At 48.0% G+C, this 27,266-nt stretch overlaps 1 protein-coding gene across 1 annotated transcript in view; it reads left to right on the top strand.

The window, feature by feature from the left end:
* Positions 1–3,176: 3,176 nt before the first annotated feature.
* The window catches only part of APCDD1 (APC down-regulated 1), a 34,202-nt gene continuing 10,112 nt past the window's right edge, over positions 3,177–27,266 (top strand). The window contains exons 1-3 of the mRNA XM_047828093.1: positions 3,177–3,400; positions 16,340–16,523; positions 19,546–20,077. Of these exons, the coding sequence (XP_047684049.1) occupies positions 3,343–3,400; positions 16,340–16,523; positions 19,546–20,077 (774 nt within the window). The 5' untranslated portion in view covers positions 3,177–3,342. The remainder of the gene's footprint in view (positions 3,401–16,339; positions 16,524–19,545; positions 20,078–27,266) is intronic.

Raw genomic sequence — 27,266 nt, 5'->3', positions numbered from 1 at the left:
ACTTGTTGATGCTGCTGAGGGTACCCGTCCCCCTACCCCTGCCAGGGACTCTCCCGTTATCACCAGGACCTGGCCACACACGCTCCTGCTCGAGGCTCGATCCTCACAAGTGGCCTGGGGAAATTTCTCGTGCAGGTGGCAGGGGCCCGCCTCTGAGCTGGAGCTCACAGCCACCTTATTACCTCCTAGAAAAGGCCCTCATCCCAATCGTATTACTTTAAGCAGATAGCCACACACTGTGTAATCACTCTAAGACAAATGTCTAACATCGTTTTCATTATTCTCTTCCAGAAGAGAGTACACTCAGGGTAAAACTAAACTTTAACACAGAGAGTGAACCCTACTCCTACGACAAGGCGGAAGGCTATGAGGGAGCAGAGACTCTGGCTGGATGTTATGCTGAGAGTTGAGGGTCGAACATTTAAACCTATGACACTACATGTGGAAAATAAACTGGCAAAAACACATTTTCAAATGATGACATCATCCTGGCTATGTTTATACGACACCAGTAAAACCAGTTGGAAAACAAAAATTGAATCAATTTGACTGTCAAGATGACACCAAATTATTGGCTGGCCTGCTGGTTTTCTCCTTGTCTTCCTCCTCCTCCTCCCCCTCCTCCTCCTCCTCCTCCTCCTCCTCCTCCTCCTTCTTCCTTTTAAGTAACAGAATCAAGTAATTATTTAACTAAATATATTACCTAATTTTTCTGCTAACATGTGATGAATGACCTTAGCATTTTTCAATTACTGTCCACCCAGTGCTTATTCATAAACACACCAACCCTAACATTCTGTCCTGTTGCTTGCTTGTTTCAAATATTCGCGGATAGGCTAGAAAAGCATCAAATGACCAGGAGGCATAGAAAAGCGAAACACTGCCTAGTATGTGTTCTTGGTGACAAGGCTAATGTTCTGCTTAAGCAGCCAAGTATGCTGTTTACATCATTTCCAACTGCCCAACATTCGTGAGGAAATCAAGTTCCTGCTTTAAACACGACTGACCTTTGGGCAACATTCAAATCCAACCAGTCATAGTCTGCTACCCAAACCTCGTAACAGGGACAAGCCAGAGACGGGGGGACAAAGTGAGCCCAGAGAGATTCAAGCCCAACACAAAATCATGCTGCTGCTCTGCCTTCCCTTCTCTCGCACACAGCTAGTCTTTCATCTTTGAGATTTGCAAACACTGGCACGTAACCCTCACAACATCCTTGTGAGCCAGGCAGGTGGTACATGTTATGATCCCTCGTATTAAAGATGGAAAGATGATAATGATGGTGATAAAAATTGAAGCACATCAAACAGTGTCGGCACTATCACATCAAAAGACTCATGGCTTTCTCAAAAAAAAAAAAAAAGAAGAAGAAGAAGAAAGAAAGAAGGAAGGAAGGAAAGAAAAGAAGGGAAAAGTAGAAACTGTCAAATGTATTCTTATCTATTTTACTAAATTGTACGCCCATGCTAAGGTCCCACTAGTTTTGAAAGTCTAGAGCACAAGGAGTTGAATTGTTACATTGTTCAAAGGGGCAGAAAACTCTCTTGGGAAGCCAGGCATTCTTTTTAAGTGTTTTATTTATGAAAAACAGCAGCAGAGTCAAGAAACGGTCTCTTGATTCATCTGGTCCCGTGGCTGCTCCCTTATCCCAGTGTGAGGAGGAGGTGACATTTAGCCTAGGAGCCTGGTTAAACCTCCTGGGAGCTGCTGAATGGTCCGTGGAGGAGCTCCGCAGAGGAGGGACCTCCAGATAAATCAGGGAGCCCTGGCACATCAGCCCAGGGGAGCTGCCCTGTAGGCAAACAGCTTGTACCAGGGCTCTGGGGAATGAAGAAAGTGGAAGCCGTTCCTGCCTTTGGGTCTGTAAAATTGACCATACCCCCCAAAGGCCCACAGAACATAAATAAAATCAAGATTTGGGCTGGGAGTGAGGAGGAACCAGAAAACGGGCCTCCGTGCACTTTCTTGGAGATCGACAGCGAGTGTTTCTCAGAGATTTCTCCCGTGTTTCAACAAGTCATTTGCCTCCTGGAAGGCTGGCGGGGGGCGGAGGAAGCAAGGGCTCCTGCTGCCTACACCATTCGCTTCACAGGTTGGGGCTGTGACCGGGCTCCTTGCTCACCCGGTAGGACGGCCGGTTAAAGCGCACACTGCACCCCCCCAGGGAGTAGGCACTGCAGCGTCGCCACCCTGAGCAATTTTCCAGAACTCACAACTCCTCTTTTTGCAGTAACCTCTTGTCTCTCCTCGTCTCCCTTTCTCTCCTGCGCGCGGACACACACGCGTCCACACACACACACACACACACGCGTCCACACACACACACACACACACACACACACACACACACACCCCAATCGTTGCAAGTGGACTTTTCTCAGACCCCCACCCCCTCGCCATGAGCCCCCCTAGCTCTACAGCGCCCTCCCCGCCCCTTTTCGGAACAACTTTCAAAAGTGGTGCCTCCACCTCTGGGGAGGGAAGAGAAAGAGTCCAGAGTGCCCGGGGGGAGACGGAGAACGGGGGGAGGCAGGGACGGCGAAGGGCACCTCTTTCCTGGCCTGCGGGTGCGCGGAGGCCGAAGAGGAGGAGATGGAGGGGGAAAGGGGCGCTGAGCCCAGGGCGAGGAGAGGGGGCGCCGGCGGGAGGGAGGAGGATAAGAAACGGGAGGGGAAAGGAAGGTGGAGGGGAGCGGGAGGGGAGGAGGCGGGAGAAGGCGAAGGGGCTGGAGAGGAGGACAAGGAGGAGGCTGGAAGGGGAAGCTGGAGAGGCGGTGCCCCACCCGCCCTTTCAAGTCTCCGCGCCCCCGGCCCCCGGCGGCGGCCCGGGAGGCGGTGGCGCGGCGTCGCCGCCCCGACTCCTCCCCCGGCCCCTCCCCCGGCCCGCGGCACGGCCGCCCCGCCGGCGGCGCTCGGGAAATATGAAGAGACGCTGCAGCTGCGGCGGCGGTGGCGGCCACTGCAGCTCCGAGCGGCGCGCGGCGGCAGAGGCGGCGGCTGCGGCCGGGACGGGACGCGGACGGCACGGGAGCCTGAAGGCCGGGAGCGCGGATAGGGCCGGGCCGGGCGCGCGGGGCCCGACGGCGCCCAGGGAGCGCGCGCCCCGCAGCCCCCGCGCCGCGCCCCTGGGGCATGGGGCGCGCCGCGGCCGCCTGACGCGCGGGGCCTGGGCCGGCCGCCCGTGTCCCCGCGCCGCCGCGCTCGCCTCGCCGGGCGCCGCCGCCTCGTCGCGTCCTCCGGGCTGGAGGCGGGGGGACAGAGCGCGCGCGGCGCCGCGGCCGTTCCCGGGGAGCGGCGTCCCTGGCCGGCGGGCGGCTCGCGCGGTCCCGGAGGAGGACTGGAGATGTCTGGTCTGTGCCGCCTCCTGCTCGCGTACCTGTTCCCGGCCCTCCTGCTTCACGGTGAGTTCTTCCGCCGGCGCCGCGGAACCCGGGCGCAGCCGCTGCTCCCACCCCCACCGCATGTCCGCGCCCCCCCCCCCCCCGGGAGGGGGGCTCGCGGGTTCCCCGGCGGCGCCCGGAGCTGGTTTGCGGCTGGAGCTTGCTTTCTGGAAGGGTGCAGAGCTCACACACAGACACCTTTTAGCTCCTGAATGGATTGCTTCAAGTTCGAGGGAAAACTTTTACGCAGCCTGTTGGATTTTCAGAGTCCAGACTGTCATGAAATCGCAGGCTTGGCGATCCCGTCTCCAAAGTGTCACGGCGCCTGCCGGAGGGGCTCTTGATGTGGTCCAGGCTTTTGTGGGTCTGTAAAGCGAAACTGTGGTCGTTTAAGGGGGAAAAGCAGCCCGCGCGGGTTTCTCTGTGGCCTCAGAGAGGACTGGTGCCTCCCGAGGTGTGGCGATGGGGCTCTCTCCCAAGTGGACTGGGTGCAGTTCAAGGAGCAGGGGACACTTTCATGGCCACGGTGTAGTCATTAAAACCAGTCTGCTAAGGTTCTCCGGGACGGGACGCCTCATCTCCCGCATACTCTCGCTGGATGGTTTTGTTTCTGCGCTTCGTGTGCCGCATTTTCTCAGGGGCTCCGGTAACCCCTTAGCCGGAGAACTCATCAGCGCTTTCAAAGAGTTCCAGGAATTGCCCTGAGAAAAATAAGGCAGATTTTGTGGTAGGTTGGTGTTGATGCTCGCTGCAGGCGGTGGGCAGAACGCACTGTGCTGATTCAGAAATCCAGAGTGAACTTTCCCTAATGGTGGACACCTGACATTTCAGCAGAGCGTCAACGCCGTGGCCTCCACAGCCCCTGCAGGGCAGATGAGCACCCTCGAGGACACTCTGGGTTTCTGAGGATCTGCAGCAGGATGGAGCTTCAGAATGCATTGATGCATTGTTGCCAGCACTGAAGACCAAGCTGTGCCCCCCCATCCCCCCCCGGCCCCCCCCCCCCCAAGATCTAGGAAGGGAAGAGGGGGAGAATCCAGGGGCTAGAAGTGGCCCTTTTCTTTGTAGTAGGGCTTCAGGGCAGACAGCTCCAGCCCTGCAGCCCTGCTAAGGTGTCTGGTGGGGCCAGACCTGCCTGATTGCCAAGGTGTGTACCCCGAGCCCCAGTGATCCCAGACTTTAAAAGTCAGGATGGAAGGCTTGCAGTTTGAGGGCCGGGGAGAGAAGGTATAATTATAGGGTTGCACTCCTAGGCCCATCTGCTTAGAATTACAGAGCAGTTTTAATCTTTGGCTGAAACATGAAACAAATCAGAGCCAATGAACAGATCAAACAGCAGCTGCCACACACACCAGGGGGGAAAAAGAGGGTGAGAGAGATGAAACAGACAAAATTGTCCCCTTAAAAAAATCTGTTGTAATATCTGTGAGCAAAACTGGCAGTGTGGTCAAATGACTTTTGAAATGAGAAATTACTTGAGAGTTTGGCATAAACAGAATTTTTTCGCATAAGCTCATTGCCTTTTGCACTACAAAAGTGGTCCTCAGATGTGCAGTGTGGACCGTCTCATTCCCAACTTTCTCTCTCTCTTTTCAGAGGTGGGGGTTGTAATTACGGCCCCGCCAGTCCAAGCTGGGATAGTAACTAATAGTTCGTAATAAGAGCCCAAGTATATCCTTAGTGAGTGTAGCCCCTAATCTCCAAACTTGAGTCCGTGTTGGCCTGAACCTCTTGGAATGAGCGATTTACCCAGACCCGGTGGTGCTGGGGAGAGAACCTTGTGGTGGGAGGGAGGAAGGAAGGGGCCAGTCTGCACTGTAACCCGAGGAAGGGGGAGGGGGGCAGACCCCGTGCTTGTGTGCACGTGTGTGCCTGTGTGACGAAGAGGATGTAAGATAAAAAAGGAGTTTGCGAAGTTTAATTGGATGACATTGATACCCTGCAAAAAGCTATCCAATTTCAAAGTGAATCTGCGATGGCAAAATTATTAACACTGAAGTTGCTCAAAGATCAACTTAGATCCTGCAGGGAGTGTTGGACCCTAGCACAAAAAATAAACAGATGGAATAGTTGTGCAATGCATGAATCCTTGGGATTTAAGAAGGGCTTGTCATAATTCGTTAGGATAGTGTAAAGCACCAAGAAAGAATAGAGTATGCTCCCTCTCCCCTTTTTCTTCCTGATTCTACCCGATGGAAGTAATTTTAACAGAAAATGGGTGTTAATCAACTTAATCCAGGAGAATGCCTTGATGAATGTGTCCTATTCTATAGGGAGGGGTTTTACAAGCATTTACAAATTTGGTAGTGACAGATGAACTTGATCATATATTTTAATAGTTATGAGTCTGAAGATTACCTGAGATCTTTTTAGAATGGCTTAATGATTTTTTTCCCTCGATACCTAGGCATTTTATTTTGCTAACCATAGGACATTATTTGTCTATTCATGGTAACTATTAGTAGGTAAAAACACATTTTCTAGAGTTATGAGTGTATTTGTGACCAACTTTAATAAATGTAGTTTCAGACATTTATAGATTGTTACACCTGCAAGTCACATTAATGAGATTTAAAAGGGCACAGGGCCTTCATGAAGATTCTGCATGAGGATGCTGTAGAAACTATGATGTTTGGCCTCCAGTCTTTGTTCAGTTTGTTGGTTACTTTTATTTCAACTCATTGCAAGTCATAAATCACCCCCGGCTCCTATTGGTGAGTAAGTTAGGCTCCAGCTAGACTCGAGCCTGTGGTTTGTTTTTGCTGTTTTGTAAAGCTGTAAATGTAGTGCAAAACTCAAGTTCAAAATTTGATGGAATAAAAGTATACATGTCAGTTTTACTTTCTTCTCCTTCAGCTTCTGAAAACAATTGCATTTCTTAATCCAAAAAAAACCTATTGAATGTCACGGAAGAATGCAGCTGGAAGATGTCCATTATCACTGTTTTCTTTGCTTAGATGAAAAGCCACAAAAATCATTCGGCTCCAGAAACACAGATTAGCATGAGGTATTCCAGAATAAGTGGTGCTTTAATGCGCAGCAAAGTGCTGACTCTCTTTGCTAATGGAAACCTTTGATTTTAAGTTTTGGAACTGATGCTGGGGGACATGTCCTATTCCCCAGAGCTGTTTACTTGTTCAGAATTCATTGACTTTTTTGAAAGGTGAAGGCACTTTTGAGCCATTCCCTTTCATTCAAGCATATTCTAGCAAAACTTGAAACACACACACACACACACACACACACACACACACACACAAAACCTGTAGATTTCCAAATGATACCTTCACCAACAAAATCTAAGGAAACCCTTAACTAGGGTAAGATAGGAATCTTTGAAATACCATTTTTCTGAAGACCGGTTTTGTAACCAAGAAAACATTGTGTTTCCTGCGCCCTTTCCCTGTTGGTCATAAAATGAAATCTTGAAAAGAAATATGACTCATTAGTACATAACAGGGAGCAAGGGTCTTAGATGTTAAATATTCTCTTGTGAAATAAATGGACTTGCTTCAAACATGTGGCCCGGCAGATCTATAATAGCCACATTTATTCTTTTTTCTCCCCAGATGAGAAGAGAATCGACCATTAAGTGGATGATATGACTGTGTAATTATATACTGCTTAGGGACAGACTGATGACAACTTGATGTAATCAATTAAAGTGGAGCATAGAACGTTTAAGACTAGAAACATAAAAAGAGATGTTAGTGATTGTATACATCTGCTGACAGCTAACACAGGAGGACATGTCTTCTATAGAGTCTCGTGTGTGTAGTTGAAGCACAGAACCTGCCGCCGTCATCCACGCACAACTTCTTGCCGTGTTAAGATTTTGTGTGTATAGACCCTTGTTTCCTTCTCTCTAATGCGGGAATAGAATTTTTCAGGAAAGTCACATGGTAGGTATCTAGGTCAGAGAAATGATACAGTGTCGCCCTAAAATCATTAAGAGTATTCTGTTCTGTGGGAGTTGTCCCGTTTTGTTTTGTTCGGCTAACCACTCATTCAGGAGGTACGTTTATGAGGTCCTACTCTGGGCCAAGGGGCCCTGCATGCTAGGGACAGGAGGTGTGAGGAGATGCACACTGCCTTTCCTGCAGAGCCCCAAAGAATATCGAAGGGCGAGGAAACAAAAGCAGAGCTGGGAGCGTGGCAGGCTCTAGATGACTGCAGTATTTTCCCTGCTGAGAATCGCCACAAACCACGCCAAACATACACGTACCACGTGCACACCACGCACACACTCCATGCGCACGCACCACACATGCACGCACATGCACACGACCGAGCTGAAGAGGACGGGTGTGGCAGGCAGCAGCAGTCAGTTTCAGAGGCAACATGCAAATTTCGCAGTCTGTGGCTCCAGTTCAACCCCAGTGTCTAGCTTGGGGACTGTGGCATTAGAAGAAAAGGACATAGAAAATTACCTCCTTTGCAACGACAGCTGAATGGAGCCAGGAATTTGAAATCTTGACTTTATTATAATATAATATCCTTTAGATAAAAAGGCTTAAAGATTGGCAAAGCAGCTCTTTTAGCTTTTGTCTCAAAAAACAATTTGGGATAAGAGTTTGGTAGGCACAGCTACCCACACGGTCGTAAAATCCAGTTTGTCTGCAATGCGTGCGTGCTTTTATTCCAGCACATGGAAAACTGTGCTGGGGCTTATCTAGCAGAATCCAGGGTAAAGCATACATTTACAGTAATGACTGCTTATATAATTGGGCTGGGCAATTTCATGGCCAAGTAATTACCTTCATTTAATCTAATCAGTCACATTTTATCTGCTTTGGGTTTTTACATATCACACCAGTTCTAACTTGAGAATACTTTCTCATTCTGGTTATCCAAGTAATATATGTCACGTTATTGAAAACAGGAGCACGCGAAATGAGCAAGAAAAGAATCGCTCAAAATCCTCTACCCAGAGACAACCATTGTTAATATTTTCACATTATGCTTATTTAGCTCTTGAAATTTTTTTGAAGCATTCAACCACATATTCTAAAGACTGACCTGGTCAAAGATTAGTTCAGTCCCAGTGTGCTGGAAAATTGTTTCCTTCCCCACTAATTTTGCATTTTACGACACGTAAAGCAGTTTGGAGCTTTTGGTTCTCAATCTAGATAGGTGAAAAACTCTGGAATATATCTAGAAAATTCAAAAATTTTAATATGTTACTGAAAAGTTGGCGATTTGGACTTGGGGTATACCTACCTTTCCTTTCATTTATAAACAATGTCCCATGCTTGAGAGAGAACCTCACAGGTAGTAGGCACTCAGCTACTTGGTGAATGAATGAATATTGACTTTCAAAACGCAAGTAGCCCCTGCTTCCTCCCCAAACCCCCACCCTTCACTCTTCTGTTTGGTTCCTGTCCCTGGATTGGCTTGCTTCCTGACAACACCGTGGGTTTAGGAACAAGCTTTGCCATGGATGACTGTAGGAGAGGTACTATATTCATTCCCTCTGAAAACTATGCCAAGAACTGCTTTCTGAATGCACAATCTGGTGAATTCGGTGGTATAAACAGTCACCTGGTCCCATATGCTTTGTATTTAGGGTGTAAATCTCTGTGTAGGTGGTCAACCCTATGCTTCATTTTGGGAAATCTATGGGTTTTTTTATTGATATCATTGAGAGTTTTCAGCCTCTGAACAGTAGACTGTTACAATTATGATAGTGGTTAAGGTCATTCTACAGTCATTTTGGATTACTAGTATAGAATGATTTATTCCCTGGGAGTAAATCATTTGTGTGTGTGCATGTGTGCGCACACACACACACAGGCACACACGTGAATAAACCCTCCAGAGCTCCAGGGTCTCATTTAGTTCTCTAGAAATAGTAATCTGTAGAATTACATCCTAAAACCTTCAGGAATTAATTTTTTTCAATAGATGAATAATTTCCTTCCAGAATCTACTTTTTTCCCCCACGCTCACTTGAAAGAAGTACGCATTTGCCATCATAATTTTATCTGAGCCCAGGCCAGGGGACCCCCCCAGTGCTGGAGACCATTTTATGGTGAAGTCATTTTCCTGATTTGGACGTCTGCCGGACAGGGCACGATGCTGTGGAGAGCTTCCAGTTTAGTTGGTGTCGCAGACTGGCAATCTATATAACCCTTCGACTTTAGTTATTATTACCATTACCATAATTTTTACTTTTAAATAGATAAAAGGCACATATTACATGACCCACCCAAAGCTGCCTTTGAGACTGAATTCACAGTCACTTTCTTATTGTAGGGGTGTTGGTTTTTAATCCTTTGAGATGCTCTTTCCCTTGGATTCATTTGCAGCAAAAATCTTAATAAATGAGAACCCAATGAGCTAGTCTTCTCAATTAGCCAAAATGTCTAGAATCCTCAGTGAACCAAATTGTTGATGTTACTCGCACCTGCATTTCCACACACAGACATTGTCACTCTTGTCTTATTAAAAAAATGAGGAAAAAAAAAACTTTCATGGCTTAAACAGAGTTATTACCTGTTCACCCCAGTATCTCTGTATCCAAAGTACCATCCTACAAGGACTGATGTTCCTAGTAATGACCTTGAGCCACTTTGAGAACCTAAATCATCAAAGAAAGACCGTAAATATCAACTGCGTTCAACACACAATGGCAGAATTTTCAACAACTAGATATTGTGATTAGTCAACACTTCCAGTTACATAGGTAATCCAATTAAGTGGAGGTTTTAAAAAGTTATTATATGGGGCGCCTGGGTGGCGCAGTCGGTTAAGCGTCCGAGTTCAGCCAGGTCACGATCTCGTGGTCTGGGAGTTCGAGCCCCGCGTCGGGCTCTGGGCCGATGGCTCAGAGCCTGGAGCCTGTTTCCGATTCTGTGTCTCCCTCTCTCTCTGCCCCTCCCCCGTTCATGCTCTGTCTCTCTCTGTCCCAAAAATAAATAAACGTTGAAAAAAAAAAAAGTTATTATATATAACAAGCGCGTTTAGTATAAATAATAGGAATACTCAGGAACCATTATGATAGTCACCATCCTTGATTACTACACTGCTAAGTACCAGGATGACAGATTTACATAATTTAAAATTAAAGTAGGACATAGAAATATTTTGCACAAGTTTTATTTCAGATGTAGTGCCAAATTAGTATAGGTTCCTATTTTCCTTCCTCCCTTCCTCCATTCCTCCCCCCCTCTTTCCTTTCTTTGACTATAACTTCCCATATACCTTGTATACAACACGCAAGAGATGGCCAGTACAAAAAACTCCCAAGACTACAAAAGAGATTTACTGCTATTTGTCCAGAGTGGTTCATTTATTCAGGCAAAAATGATACACTGAACCAGACAATACACTGACCCATAGTAGAAGCTTCATAATAGATCTTCCTCTTTCCTATCTGTTTCCCATCCCTCCGAAAATGGGAAAAGTGATCTTCCCCAATTGGAATTCTTATTGTGCTGTCACATAGCTTAAAGTGTTTTGATGGTTTCTCTTCACCTTTCCAGTGAAATGCACACTCAATATGACCGTGACACTCTTGATCACAGCCCTGCCTCTCTGCTCTTCTGTCATGGGCCGCCCTGTGGTCCCCCCTCCCTAAGTCTATCCCCAGTTCCTCCTATGTGATCCCCTCCTGTCCGCCTCTGTATGTTTGGATAGGCTGCACACTCTGCCTAGACCACTTTGGTTCAGTGTTCGAGACATGGCTGCCCCTCCATGAACCCTCCAAGGATGAATTTAGAGACTGCTCTCTCTGTCCTTATGAGGCCCTCTACATGCCCATTCGGGGTCTGGTTTCTGGCCCAACTGAGACTCCCTCAGGGCATAATGTGTGTAGCTTCAGTGCCTAGAACAGAGCCTGGCCCTTCAGAACCATTCTGATGGTTTCTCATTCTGATGAATGAGTTACTAGTTTCAGTCCCAAATTGGAGTTGACATACTCTGAGCGATACAATGAACAAAGGGGTCCCTGGGTTAGTAAGGCTGGTCTCCTTGGAGGGCACACCATGGCTGAAACAGAGGAGGAAGTCTTGGGGGATAAGGAGAGCTATTATACCTGACCTCTATTGCAGCTAGACTTGGTGCTTCAAATGGCCTTTTAATTCTAAGCCAATTAATAGAAGTAGCACTCATGAGAAGGCCTCCCAGAGTTTCCACACCAGACAAAACGAGTAAACGTTGGAGACCACTGTTGGCAGTTGACTGCAGACCAAAGACAGTTTCTCCTACCATACAGCAGGTCCTACTTTCACGTGACCCATTTATTTTTTTTTAATGTTTATTTATTTTTGAGACCGAGAGAGAGCATGAACGAGGGAGGGGCAGAGAGAGAGGGAGACACAGAATCTGAAGCAGGCTCCAGGCTCTGAGCCGTCAGCCCAGAGCCCGACGCGGGGCTCGAACTCACGGACTGTGAGATCATGACCCGAGCCAAAGTCGGACGCTTAACCGACTGAGCCACCCAGGCGCCCCTCACGTGACCCATTTAATTTTGCTCCTTCATGGTACCCCAGGTGGTGGGTACTTCAAAGGGCAAAGATAGAAAGGGAACAAATCCCATTTTTTCTATGCTAAAAATATAGCATCAGCCACGAGTGCAAACCCTAACTCACTGTGTGCTGAGAAGCCATGCTGACTGGAGAGTTCTTCTCCATCTGGCTGCTCACACTACCACTCTCCTCCCCTGACAGCCTTGCTGGGTCTGTGAGCTTTACTCGTTGTCTGATGAGAGCGATGGCCAAGTGGAGATATGTCTCTAGAAACCCAAGTGATGTAATGATCTTTTGCCTGCTTTCCAATGGTTTGTGTGTTGGCGGTTCTGGGGTTTTATTTCTTCCACCCTCGGTTAGAAAGCATCACTGTAGGCTCCCTTCCTGTGTGACTGGCCTTATGAACGATCCATGCAAATCCTGACCACCACTCCCTCTTCCTCTGCCTTTGAACTCCCAGCTCCCTTCCCAGAGCACTCCTTCATCATCTCCACCCTTGTTCTTTGACATCCAGGCCAATGAGTCCTTAAGAGCCTCAAGGTCAGAAAAACTTGTCTTCATTCTTGGTCATGCTTCCAGCTCCTGAAATATACAAAGTAAGAGTGAATAGGTATTTGTTAAACTGAGTAGAACTCGTCATCAACCACAGAGCCCGGTGCTTTGGGTCCCACCTTCTTCTGCATCAGGGTCTCACCAGTTAACTTTGCCGGGGAGCCCCGTGTCATTCTCAGAGCCCAGAGGGGCCTGGCTCTGGATGACTTTTCCCATTATTTTAGCTGTTCTATTAGTTAGAATGGACTTTTTGAGGGCAGTCTAAGAGCCTAATCGTTATTTAAAATAATAACGCATTTAATGAGAACTATGTGCCTGTGCTAAGGAAGACAGTCTCCGATAATCCTGAGACCAGCCCTAAGAGATGGGTAGCGTTATCCCCTTTCTACAGATGAGTACACAGAAGCTTGGCGAGGTTAAGTCATTTGTTTAAGGTCACAGTGCTAATGGTGTGTTTCATCGATTGTGAGAAACACATTTTCTTCCCATTTTAAGATCTCTGCAGTGGATAGGCATCTTATGGTCGATGGGGGTTCCAGTCCCTGTTAGCCTGCCGGGAGCAGTCAGGGGGTGATACGGCCTTTGCCTCTGTGAACCTGGACATAGTGGCACACACTGTCATCCCATCACTTCCCTTGTGTGTGTCCTTGTGACTCCATGTCTATGGATTAGTTGCAGACAGGTTGGTTTTGAAAGTAGAGTAAACGTTTGACGTTTTTGCCCCGCATGCTTGGTTGCTTTCTCCGTAACTTCCTGATAAATTACACTCTTGGCGCTGAAAAGAAAAACCACTGTGAAAATTGGAGTGGCCTCATAATAGAGCAGCAGAGCGTTAGTGTGACATCAATGAGGCAAATACTTATCACTGGAAGAATAACTGCAATTCTATATTTTCTCATGTTAGCAGTGATCAATTACCTGGAAAGGAAGATACCCACAAAACGGTGTGGCTGTGTTTGTTGTTTTGCTGTTGAGATCCTTGCAAAGCAAACATATTGCCTGTCACGTGTGAAGCATTGCAGCCGGAGGCAAGAGACATTGTCAAATCTCTTGGAACAGATAAAAGCGATGTCAGAGTAGCAAATGCTACTCTGATTCGGGGTATCTCGGGACTGTAGTTCCGGCATTGTGTCCTCATTTAAATGCAAGTGTTTTGTCACTAGTACTAAAATAATGATGCATCTTAACAATCCTTGAAGTCTTAGATTCAGAGAAATCCTTTAAGTGGCAGATCCAGTTTCAAACTCACGCAGCCTAGCTCCAGATATTTCGCCCATACCCACTATCCTCCTGGCTTTCATCATCTTTACGGGAAAACAGTTGCGGGGTATAAAGGGGCTTACAAATCGAATTTTAGAACATAGCTTGGTTGATAGCGAGCTGATGGTTCTTTACTAAATGTTTAGTGTCGCATTTAAAGCAGAGCCTTCCCCAACTCCCACTGCTTTGTAACTTGAATTAACATTGTAATTGATCACACAGTCCATTGACCTACCAGAGACAGCAAGCTGTACTGTCTCTCATTTCTTGATTGCCTAACAGGGAATTCAGGAAATGCTTCCCATCATCAGGATAATTACAACTCTTGGGATTGGTGGGGGGTATAGTCCACAGTATCCCCTCTCCCTCCTCTAGTTCAAAGCCAACTGACAGATCAACAGAGGTCTCAGACAGATGAAGACATGAAAACATGAGGATTGTGATAAAAATCAGAAGATACCGTATAGATGATGGCCAGGATAGGATTGCTAACAGTTCACCTCTGAAGTTTTCAGACTTTCCACCTGGCCTAGTGCCACAGTCAAACATCGGAAGGGGTGAGGTCCTTGCTACGTGGCGAGTGTGGGAGCTGATCAAGATACACGAGCAGTTGACTCTTGAACAACACAGGTTTGAACTGAGTGGGTCCACTTACATGAGGACTATTTTTTTTTTCAATAAAGACACTACAGTGCTATAAATTTATTTTCTCTTACGATTTTCTTGAGAACATTTTCTTTTCTCTAGATTACCTTATTGTAAGAATACAGTACATAAAACATATAACATGTTGTTCAAGGGTGAACTATATTTTGAAAACAGGCCAGTTTGGCAAAGAAAGAGAAAAGGGCGTGGTCACACACACTTGTTTCCTTCTCCATCCTGCACCAGGCTTCACTGGGGAAGGGTGAATGAGGGAGGCAGAAAGGGTACCGAGAAATGCCACTCTTCCTTCGTCCCTGGAAGCAGGAGCCACGGGAAAGACGGTTCTCATGGAACAGCCACGAGCATCGACACCACCCAACGTGGATTTCAGATTTGAGTGTTTCTCTCATTCTGGCTGGGGTCCCAGTCACCTGGCTGGGCGACACAGGGTTGGTGGTGAGGTTGCATGTCATTTGAACACAGCACCATCATCTCGTTTTAGAATCTTTTTTCACACTTGTCATTTAGTTGAATTGTACCCATAGGTGTCTCTGCCTCGTTCCCTGTTCGCTTCATTTAAGATACATAAGAATAATCCCTGCTCTAGCCCAGGGCCAGCATGTTGCTCAGAGGAAAGCCCCAGACTTCCCACGTGGAGACTGCTGTCTTCTCAGTACCAAGGACTTTCCACAAAGGATTTGTTCAGCCCTCTGAATCATGGCAAATATCTGAAAATCTGAATATTTTACAAGTATCTGAATGTTATCAACCTGTGGGTCTGGGTTTCCCCAGTAGATTTTATCATGTTGCTGTAAGTCACCATATTCTGGGTGTAACGTTTCATTTTTAAATTAAATTACATTTTCTCTTGTAAGCCATGGTTTCTCTATGAAGTTGTTAAGGTGTTGATTAAAAAATACATGATTGCCGCCTCATAGGTAGCATTCTAACAGATGCATTTTATTTATTTCGTGTGTATGTCTATTTTGTTTTTATACATTTGTCTAACTGGTGTTTTGCGGGGGGGGGGGGGTTTGCTAACAAGGTGCTGAGTACTTAGCAGGTCCACGATGAAGTCGTATTAATGTGTTAATTACTTCAGGAGTGAATCTCAAAACAATGGGTTTTCAGAGTATAACTTCATTTGCCAGCATGGCTTTATTCTGAACATGGGGCTGGTGGCTATTTTGCATGGTTAAGTGTCCGGCAACATAAACCACTTATACTGAAGACAAACTTAGTCCTAATATCCCTTTACCCATGGGAAATAAAAATGTACAGTCTTCTTGTAGTTATTCCTATTAGAACCCTGTATTGTCACCAACTTTGTGGGTGTGAAGAGTTGGAGTGGGAATGTAACTGGGGGAAAGTGCCCCACACTTCCCCACTGTAGGGAGGGTAATATGACTTATACCCTACTGATGGGCAGCCCCGTGGAGGGTGTCCATCCAGAGACAGAACCAGAGGATGGAAGGCTTGGCAGGAACAGCTGGGAGCCAAGCCAGGGAGCACATGTCAGATGGGAGTCCATCCAAGTTGTTCCTGGGCCTTTCTCCCCTCCATCACAATTCCCTTTCCCTTTCCACTGAGGCTGATCTCCACACTCTTCCCCCTCCTCCCCTAAATGGGTCCCTGCACGACCCCTTTCTTACTCCTCCCTTGGGACATGTTCCTTTCTCTCTTCAGTCCCTGTTACGTTCATTTGCCTGCACTGTAAGCTGCTCGTTTGGATGCGCGACCTTATTTGCTGCTTCACAGATGCACGGATTTGAGCTCAGGCTTTGCCAGGAACTAGCCAACACGAGTCCGTGTTGTCTCCATGGGCCTCGGCTTTCCCACCTGGGAAACCGTCTCCAGGGACACCTCTGCCTTTGAGATGTGAACTCCACGAGAACAGAGACAGTGATAAGCGTGGCGGGGTAGGAGTGCGTTTCCCACTTGCAGTGATTTCCGGCCAAGGAGCAGTTCCTCAGCCTGACTCCTTCCTGTCTGCTGCAAGCTCTCCTTTCAGCGAACTTCCCCTTTTCTCTTTCAGGGCTGGGAGAGGGTTCTGCCCTCCTTCATCCTGACAGCAGATCCCATCCCAGATCCTTAGAGAAAAGTGCCTGGAGGGCTTTCAAGGAATCACAGTGCCATCACATGCTCAAACATCTCCACAATGGCGCCAGGATCACTGTGCAGATGCCACCAGCGATCGAGGGCCACTGGGTATCCACTGGGTAAGAGGGCCAGGGCTGGACCGGGCCAGGGAGGGACCAGAGAGCACAACGTCTATGGAAGGCCTTTCTTAGGGTTTCTCAGATGCACAGAGACTCTCTCCTATCTGCAATGGTGTAGGTGTTATCTAAGTTCTAACTAAAAGCCAAGCAACACTTTGAAACTCTGGTTGGTAAAGAAACAGAGCTAAGTACTGTAGAAATCTTAGCTAAAGCAGAGATGTACCACTGTTAACCAAGGGGTGTGAGTGAATGGGTCCTTGTTTACCGAAGTCTGTGGGACCACTCGTGTATGAAAAGAAACCATTAGCAAGTGAAATTAGGAGTCTGTGTTTCACCAACCCTGAAACATGACTTGCAAGGTTTTGATGGTCTAAATATTCTAGCCATATTCTGGTAATTTAATATACGGCTTCAGGGTTCTAAGAGCACGTGAAAAAGTACTCAGGCTACCTCCACTAGCCAGGGCGTAGATCTTGGACTCTTTTCCAGGTTGCAGAGCTGAGATTTATCCCAGTTTGAGCTCTGGCTTATCTTCCATTAGAGCTTTTAAAAATAGCCTAGAGGCAGACCTGCAGTTTTTCCCCTACCCATTAAATTGTTGAGAATTAACAAGGCTCACTCTGGGATCTAATCACTTCTCCCTTGCAGCCTCCAGGTACCTTGGGGAGGGATCAAATGCACACAGAGAAGACAAAAAAGGAATTTTATAAGATGATGAAGACCCAGAGGTTTTATTTTTTTCTAAAGATGGGGTTTCTTAAAATAAGGAGATGGTAAATATTTGCACAGCCTGAATGCGATGTGCTTTTAATAATTTATCATTTTATTCAAAAAAAATATGTATTGATTGCACAACTATTTACTGTGTGCCAAGTACTGTTCTAGATTTTGTGTACACAGCAGTGAACAAAACAAGACATGGTCCCTGTCTTCAGGAATTTTTCAAACAAACATACAAAGAAGTGCTATGAAGAGGGAAAAAAACAACAGGTGCTAAAGGGGAATACCAGGGACCTTATTTTAGGATGGGGGTGGGGTCAGGAAAGGCTACCGAAGGAGAGGACACTTGAGCTGGGATGTTGTTAGCTGTGCAAAGACCCAGGGAAGAGCTTTCCATCTGGAAGAACTAGCAAAGGCTGGGTTGGAGAAACAACTGACCCAGAATCCTTGTAGCTGAGGTGCAGTAAACCTGGGTATCTGATCTGGGGAGAACAGCTCCAGAGGAGGCTCCTGAGGCGGGCAAGGCCAGCCAGAGCACGTCTGTCCGAACTGGACTTACCATCCAAGAGGAGAACTGGAAGGTCTTTGACGAGTTTGCAGCAAAGACCATGCTTTCATACGAGGCACCCTGGCTGAGTGGTAGAAAAGTGATGTGAGGTTGACCAAGTAAAAGCCGCAGCAGGTGCATCTAGTGGCGAGGAGGCCTAGGTGAGGGAGGTGGTGGGTCCGTGGAGTGTGGAGGACTTGAGATGCTCAGAGCGCCGAGCTCTGGAGCCCCCCGAGGCACACCACCACCAGTGCCCAGATGAGCAGTTAAACTGCATTTACCACTCACGCCAAAGGGAGCCTCCTTCCTAGGGGGGAGGAGCCTTACGTCTGTCTCCTTCCAAGCCTTCTCTGCAGACTCTGCCGAGTTCCTCTGAGTGCCTTCTGTGCATGCACCCTCATCGGACGTTCACTGACTGCCCTCCCCAGAGGGACTTGCCCGCTTGGAGTAATGTTTACCTCTCTCCAGTGTGTGAGCTGAAAAAAAGGAAATGTCAGCAATTTTGAGAAGCACGGGCCTTTGAGATTTCAGCCCCACTGCTTGATTTAGCGATGCTGGATCTGCTCAAACCAAAATTATTATAAATAACATATAGTAAATACTATAGATATAACATGATATATGATATATTGTGTATCACATTGAGTTCTGATATTACATTGTGTATATATATATATGAAAAAAATGTGTGTGTGTATACATATATATATATACACATATACATATCACAGATTAGAGCAGGTTTATAAGGTCAAAACTAATGACATGTAAGTCATGATATAACTGAGAGTGGGATCTAGCAGAGGGTTACAGAGGACGGAGTCTTTGGCTCTTTGGCCGATATGTTGAAGAAACTCTCCAGCATTTCTCTGGTGCAGGCTGTGCTGCAGAGACAGGAACTGGCCACAGGTACAGCGGTGATCAGTTCCTGTGAGCCATTTGTGCCCTGTAGACCTCATCCAAGTATTTCTGGCCTAGGAATCCAGCATTTATCTAAAGCCACAGCATAAAACCATTTTGTCATTGTCATTTTGTCAGCACAGACGGAAGGGACCCTCATATCTGTTGTTATGTTAGCTTTGCTTTTTCACTAATGGACCCTTTGTTTTTCCAGGAGAGGGAAAATTAATTTTCACTAGATGGGAGGGTGAATGTGCAAGTGCCTCTAAGTGACTTCTCCCCAGACTGGATTCCATTTCAGGATGACAGACATCCAGCACCTGCCTGCTCTAGACAAGGTCCATAAAAGGGAATTGTTCAGGAAATCCACTGTTTTTGCACTAGCATAAGGATACTTCCTTCATAGGCCAGCACTATACTCTTCCCTCGTCCCACCAGAAAGGAAGACACTTCTCTGCAGTCAGGCCCCCAGGTGGAAGTGAGGCTGGCAGGATTGGGCTCTCCTGGCTTGTTCATAAAATGAATGAAAGAATGTGGTGTAGAGAGATTAGGAACACAGACCTGCAGCCAGACTGCCTGGATTCCTGGTCTGCTCCTGCTACTGGCTGGTTTTGGAGCCTGGGGCACATTCCCTAATCTCTTGTGCCTTGGTTTCTCCAGCTGTAACATGGAAACAATACTACTTTACTCAGAGGTGGTTGTGAGAATTCAATGAATTGGTGTCTCTGAAGGCAGAGAGTAACGTCCGGCCGAGTAAACGTTTGTTATCATGACCATGATTTCTTGACAGGGTAACGAATCTGTTCCGCATGCCTTTGGGTTTTAAAATGCCTTCCTTCCCCTTTTCTCCTCCAGCTGTGAAGTGAGGTCGGGCCCAGAGTTCATCACAAGGTCCTACAGATTCTACCACAACAACACCTTCAAGGCCTACCAGTTCTATTATGGCGGCAACAGGTGCACGAGCCCCACCTACACCCTCGTCATCCGGGGCAAGGTCCGCCTGCGCCAGGCCTCCTGGATCATCCGCGGGGGCACTGAGGCTGACTACCAGCTGCACAATGTGCAGGTCGTCTGCCACACGGAGGCCGTCGCCGAGAGGCTCAGCCAGCTGGTGAACCGCACGTGCCCCGGCTTCGTGCCCGCCGGGGGCCCCTGGGTGCAGGACGTGCCCTACGACCTGTGGCGAGAAGAGAATGGCTGCGAGTGCACCAAGGCCGTGAACTTCGCCATGCACGAGCTGCAGCTCATCCGCGTGGAGAAGCAGTACCTCCAGCACAACCTGGACCGCCTGGTGGAGGAGCTCTTCCTCGGGGACATCCACACCGACGCCTCGCAGAGGATGTTCTATCGGCCGTCCAGTTACCAGCCCCCGCTGCAGAATGCCAAGGTACCCTGCAGCTGACCGCCCTCCCGGCTTGCGGGCTGTTTGTTCTTTAAGTAAGATGAGTGGCCCGCAGGGAGACGTGTCAGTGGGGCCCAAAGCGCCCCATGAGAGGAAGCACCCGGCGTCATGGGGGAGATGTGGAGGGCTGCACGGGGAGGCACGCGCAGCAGAAGCAGGAGACCTGGCTGGGCCACCACCTTGCTCTGCGGCCAGGGGCTGTGGTTTTCCTGTTGACATGGGTGGTGGTAGTGGGGTTGTTGGTGTGCTAGGGGTTCCTGGGGTGGTTATTCTAGAAGATTTGTAAGGCTCTGTTTAGCTCTGACCCTCCAGGAATATCTGCTTTGATTCTAAGAGGAAAGCATAAAGGGAATTCGGAGATGTTCTAACCACACTTGGGAGAGACAACGGCAGCAATGATCCCAGCCCTGGAGGAGGCGGAGGGGTGCCTGAGGGAAAGCGACAGGGCTCTTGTAAGGCTGTGGTCTTACACCCACCCACGTTACTGCTGTCAGTCTTCACAACGACCCCTTGAGGCAGATGTCGCCACCCTATTGGGCTGAGGGGAGAGGCAGCAGAGATTCAAGGGGTTGTCTTTTGCCCCAGGTCACCCAGTTAGGGAGGTTCTGCACTGGAACTTGAACCCAGCCCTCTTTCTCCAGACCCCACATTCTTTCCATTCGACTAAGTGAAATGTAAAGTCACTGTAATCACCAGGGAGGACGGAGGGGGGCAGGAAACAATTAAAACCTTATAATGTTCTTTTCTTGAATGATAGTCCAGTAATTATATTTGGAATTCACAAAGCATTTCCTTCCCATGGGCTCAGAATCCGTGTCAGCCTGTAACATGATCGTTTCCACCGCAGAAGTTGGGGAAGCTCTAGACAGGGAGGGGGTGCAGAGAGGGTGCCAGGGGAGATTTCTCCAGTGCTCCCCTGCTTCAGATTGGCTTCTGTGGAATCTTCTCTAGAACAATGATTTTCTAAATGAGGGGCCCCATTTAACTTCTGTTTGACAGTTTACTCATTATTTTTCATCTTTTTTTTTTCATAGTCCTTTGAGTTCATTTATGACTGGCAGAGATATCCCAGAGTACTTTCCCTGCCAAAGACCACTTGGTGTTATCTTCTATTTATCTGTGTTATCGTGAGCTCCTGTAATGAAAGTCGCCTTTATTATAATTGTGGGAAATCTGCTGAGGAAGCCCACTTGGCGGAGGCTGCTTCCTCTAGATGCGTCTCACCAGGGACTGTCCCCACGTGTGAGGTGAAGCCAGACGAAGGGCGCAGGGCCCCAGACCCAGCGCTCCCTGGGCTCACGACTTGACTGTGTCCTGCCGTAAGGTGCCAGACGCACTGAGGAGGAAGAAGTGAGTTAGGGCAGTGAGGGAGAGGGTGGCCTTTCCTGCCTGCCTTCGTCCCAGTATCTGCCTGGGATCCCCCAGCACCCCTCAGGATGGGGGAGGAGCTGAGAAGCTGAAGCTCCACCCAAATGCACATCACACAAAGGCATCCAGAGGACAGTGGCACCTGGGCACGGGTGCGGTTTCTGGGGAGATTTTTAGGAGTCACGGGCTCCCAGTACCATTGTGGGACCCTTCCAGGTGGAAGTGTCATCCAGAGGCGGTGCTGAATGCTGCTGCTAAACAGCACTTCCCTCCTTTTTATTTTTAATGTTTGTTTAGTTTGAGAGAGCATGTGAGTGGGGTGGTCAGAGAGAGAGGGGAAGAGAGAGTCCCAAGCAGGCTCCATGCTGGCAGCACAGAGCCCAATGTGGGGCTCGAACTCTCAAACCGTGAGATCATTACCTGAGGTGAAGTCAAGAGTCGGATGTTTAACCAACTGAGCCACCTGCTGCCCTATGAATAGAACTGCTCTTGATATCTCTGGTGTGAGAGAGCAGCAGGGTAAGGAGCTTTCCTCCAAACATTTGGCTTTCTCTGAGTACAATCTAGCCAACTCTTCAACTATCTATGGTAATGAGAGGTAAGAATGTCATGAATCAAAATGGCCCACAGATAATCCAGAAACGTTATGCAAGCCAAGAGCACCAACCGGGTCCCACTCTGAAGCTTTATGAAGATCTGCTATGCACAGAGAGTCCTTTTCGTGGCGTGCTCACCCACCAGCAGAGACACTGCTCAACAACAGACAGCCAAGAGGCAGGAGCATTGAGGCAGGGAACTGAATATGGAGGAGGGAGTCCGAGGGAGGAGGCTGAATTGCTGCGGGAAGAGGCAGGTGCAGCCCTGGAGCTGCCCGAGCTGGAGTCTGGTTGCTCTGCTGTCTGCACCTGACCTTGGGCTGATAGCTTGCACACATTCAGGTTCAGATTCCTTTTCCTCAGCTTCAGATGCCTATGGAGGCTCTTTTTAGGACTGAAAAGAAAAACAGATTTAACCATAACACCTTTCTCTTCTTACCTCTACCCCCTCACTCTGAATTTACTGTGGTACTTGTGGCATGCCTCATCAGGAGGCCTGACAGGTAAAATCAGTATTCCTAAGACTTGCAGCTCTGGAAGATTCTCTCCCACTCCTTCCCAGACCTGTAGGAGGGATTTCTCATGCTGTCAGTCGACTCACTGAACAGAGCCTGTCTGTTGGGAGGGCAAAGGCACACACTTGTGGTTCCTGGAGGAAAAATATCTTGACTGTGAGTTATTACCATTGGCACAGGAACTAAGGATGACAGTTGTAAGGCTGACCTTAGGATTTTTGTAAACAAAAAAGTGAGAGACATGCCTTTTTTTTTTTTTTTAACACTGTCTGGATAAATTGATGAGAATATGGACTTTGGAGGTGGTAGCCAATCCTGGAATCCTCTTCTGTGTCCATCAGCTGCGGGGTGTTGGTTGTGTCATCTGACCTTCTGAAGCCTTAATTTTTCTTCTATAAAGTGGTAAGACTGTAAGAATCGATTGGATTGGTGTGCAGAATGCTGCCTGCCATCTGGAAAGGGCCCTCCACCAATGCTCCTTTCTCCCCACTCCTGGAGTAGGTAGCCCTTCTGGGCAGGTGTCTCCTAGAGGGATGACATTGACCACGGGCCTCCAGGTGTTTGACGATGACTCACAATGAAGCATCTCCTTCCATTTTCCGCTCCCTCCCCTGCTAAGGCAATTGTGAGGACATTTACCCAGATTCTTAAGACATAGATCCTTTAAGCCCCAATCCTAATGCCCTGACTTAAGAAATTTTAAAGGTAGAAGGAACCTTGGGCGTACTGTTAAGAAGAAGGAGGAGGGGGAGGGTGAAAGGGGACAGGCAAGGGGTGGAGGAAGAAGAAGTATAGAAGAGTATGAACAGTATGATACCACTGTGTAAAACTAATAATGAAGGGAGAACAAGATAAGCTTACAGAGGGGGCAGTATTTCTGGAAGGGGACTTGAGAAACAAAATGATTGTCTCCGGGGAAGGGAACAGTTGGAGGACAGTTGGACGGAGCCTCAACACTGTATACCTTTTTGTACCTTTTGCAGTTTGTGCCATGAACCCGTATTATCTAAACAGAATCACCATGCAAACTTACAATGAATTAGGAAAGTTAGGACCCTGAGGCTCAGAGGAGCGCAGTGGCCACAGCTAAAGATGGCGGCAGGGCTGGGAGGAGGACCCAGGCAGGCGTCCAGGGCCGATGCGCCCTGTCCACCGCCTCGACTGCCAGCCCGCGTGGCCAGGGGCGTCCTTCGAAGGCCGGTGAGGTCTGTGTGGCTCTGGGAGCTGAAAGGGCCCATTCTTCTCTTGTTGTCCCTGGCGTTGAACGTCTTGGCCTGCAGCGTGCCGCCAGGTCCTCAGGAAGTTTTTAGATCCTTCCCCAGGACAGCTACGAGAAGAATAAACGGACTTGGCCATTGGTGCCTTTCCAGACTCGGTGCAGGCAAAGCCCCAGGTGCTCCCTGCCTGCTGGCCAGTGGCGGGTCGCCTCACCCGCTGGGAACGGGAAGGAGGAGGGCTGGGAGCACATCCGGAGAGACCGCACTCCCCCCGCCACCCGCCTCTTTGAACTCTTTGCCTCCCCCTAATTGCCGGTCCGTAGAGACCTGGCTGAAAATTAGTTTAAATGCTAAATTGAGTTTGAAACCACTAGTCTCAGCCCCTCTGGAAACGGGACACCGTGTAAAAATAGAAACTTTAAATCAACTTGCTTTTCTAAGCTTTATACAGCTTTGCTGTGAGGTTCAGGATCCTTTGGCAAATACATTGCCTTTGAAGAGAATCAGGTGTGCCGGAAGGATTCTTTCAGGATGAAATTGGCTACCCTTCACTACGAAAAATCAGGACTGCATAAAATAACCCCGAAAGGAGAGGCTTTGCCTGAACTGAGCTTAACATCAGGGCAGCTGTCACCCACTGCCTAGATTTTTTGTGCAGTTGAAGGGTTAGCCAGCCGAATTCTTTCAGTGGTAGAATCAAATAGTAATTAAAAGCAAATGATTGCCCGGGAAACGCCAGAGCCTCAGGATCAGACTTGTAAGCAAATGGAATTGGTCTTTCGCCAAAATCCTGCACTGATTTAGCCACAGGGTCGTAAATCAAAGGGGTTGTCTGAAACCAGACAACTTTCCGCAAGCCGTGTATCTCAAGTATTCTGCCCCAGCACATGCATAGCACATCGGAGGAGGACAAGCACCGAAGTGTTTTAAAGAGTAGCTGAGGACTGAAAAGGAAGAAGGAAATACTCATGGGCTTTCTGTCCTGAATTCTGTAGAAACTTCTAGACTGTGAACGAGCATTCGGTTTTGAGGGAGCTTGCTTTTCCAAGCCTTTTCAGAGTATGTGAGAAATACAGAGACTTTCTGCTATCTGTGACATCAGAGAGACTGTGGACCAGGGCCGTGGGCAGCACACTTCTCGGGCCAGCTCCGGGAGATGGCTGTGCCGTGGGAAGTGGCTCCTCCTTAGGCATGTGCTTGGCGGGGACCCCGGACGGGTGGGTAAGTGGGTGTCACGGAACTAACAGTAGAGGGAGCCGTGCATGGTGTTTGTGGAAGATCTTGTGTTCTTTCTCTTCCCGCCAGCGTAGGGAAAGGAGACGGGCTTCGTGGAGGCGACAGGGAATGGAAGAGGTGATAGAGGACCGGAGAGCTCAAGGAGTCATGACCTAGGAAAGCCCGTCTCGCATTAAGGATGAATCCTAAAGAGAAGCGTGGCCCAGCTCGCCGGGGCTGGGTGTTGCAAATGTTGCACATCATAAGGGAAGACAGAGCTGATGACTGGGGTTGAGTGATGGGGTCTTGACTGTGAAAGGGTTGCCTGTGTGGACCTTTTATTTGGGCCAAAGTATGAAATGCCATACAGTTGCTCTGCCTCATAGCTGCTGGCATACACTTTTACTGCAGAAACAGTTCATTACATTTCTTGACTCCAGAGTGTTTCAGCAGATAAACAGACATGCAAGGTTGCTTTATTTAAGGAGTTAGCAGACCAGGAAATACTTGTTGTCAGGGACGGAACAAGTGGTAAACATTTCATCTCTTAAAAGGCAAGAGAGGGGTGCCTGGGTGGTGAAGCGTCCGACTTTGGCTCGGGTCGTGATCTCATGGTTCATGAGTTCCAGCCCCGCGTCGGGCTCTGTGCTGACAGCTCAGAGCCTGGAGCCTGCTTCAGATTCTGTGTCTCCCTCTCTCTCTCTCTGCCCCTCCCCTGCTCACAGTCTGTCTCTCTCTGTCTCTCAATAATAAATAAATGTTAAAAAATTTTTCAAAAAAGAAAAAAAAAAAAAAAAACAAGAGAGCCCAGCGGACGGAGTGAGAGCCTGGGCGTGCCAGAAATCAACCATCCACAAAGTCTGTAGGAAGCCCAGTCTGTGGGAAGAGTGGAAGGGGGACGGACCCTTGGATGGGCCAGACCTTGGGGTCTGCTGGATTTACAGCAGATTTAATTTAATTATTACAATGAATCTACTTCAACTATTTAAATGAATTTAAATTGATAAGAGTATAAGAAACAAGCAAAAACATCTATGAGAAATTTTCTTCTGAAACATTTTTGAAGTCATTTGTTTTAAAGAACCAGCCTCTTAGGGCCCTTTACATCTGGCTGTTGAGTCTGTACATAATGTGTACGTGTAGGCAAGGTGGAGGCAAAATTGTCTTTTGTGTGATTTGCTGATGTTTTGCAAACTGGAAAGGCCTTTGTGGGCTAACGTCTCAGATTCTAGACTTCTTAGAGAACGCCGTTCTAGGAAATGAAGGGTTGCTCCCAGAGACCCCCCCCCCCACCGCCCCCAAACATGTGCACCTTCTAAACTCCAGGATGCAGACAGTGTGGAGTTGACTTCTGCCTCGGGAGACAGATGTGATCCGTGAGAGTCAGCAACCCACCTGGCCTGTGTTCTTCCATCCACCTTCCATCCCCCGTCCCTTCGTGGGCACCATCAGCCACCGCTTGTGGCCCCGAAAGCTGCTGTTTTAAGACACAACAGGTGTGACCGTGGCTGTGCCCCTTGCTTCCTCCTGAAAGCAGAATCATCATGACTCATTGAGGTGGTCAGAATGAGCCCAAGTTCATGAACTCCTGGGATCCCAGATCTGAAAAGCACCCAGTGAGGCCCCTTCCACAAGGTGGTCAGCTCTCATTTGTGATGAATGCTGGCCTAATCTATTCATATTGTTAAATAGCCAGTGACCGCATTCAAGCAATCAGGCTGTCACTCTCGAACCTTTATCATACCCTCCGTGCTCCCCCCAGATGTCACGTGCAGTCGGAGAAAGGGAGAGTACTTTGGTCTTAGTTTCAAAAGGCTTGATGAAGTTGTTCTCCAGTGAAATGGAAAGGCCCTGGGAAGTCTGTATGTGTAGGAATACCTACAGTAGAAATTTAATCAAATGTGTGGAGATTCGGAGTTGTAAAAAAAAAAAATAAATAAAAAAGCTTTCAGCTTCAGTCATTGGCAGGTTTCTTCCTGAGAAACATGAATGTTTTTTATCCCATGGAAGAAAACTCTGTGAAAGGAACTTTCCATCATCTGTGCCCATTTCTCCTCCTCTTTGAGCAAAACTTTTAGACCAAGAAATGTTTTATTCATCCTGCTTTTCTAGTTGATCTGTTCACAGCAAGATGATATCAAGTAATTTCTTCCATTCTGGGAAGACGCTGGAAACAAGTGGATACTGTCAGCAAATGTTGTCGACGCACCAAATCTCTCCAGAAATAAATATTGGCAAGGAACGAGAGAAAGCCTAGAGAATC

Source organism: Prionailurus viverrinus, chromosome D3 (genome assembly GCF_022837055.1).
Source record: "Prionailurus viverrinus isolate Anna chromosome D3, UM_Priviv_1.0, whole genome shotgun sequence".
In the NCBI taxonomy this organism is placed as follows: Eukaryota; Metazoa; Chordata; class Mammalia; order Carnivora; family Felidae; genus Prionailurus; species Prionailurus viverrinus.
Note: the sequence above shows the minus strand (reverse complement) of the source record. Positions and strands in the feature narration are given on the sequence as shown.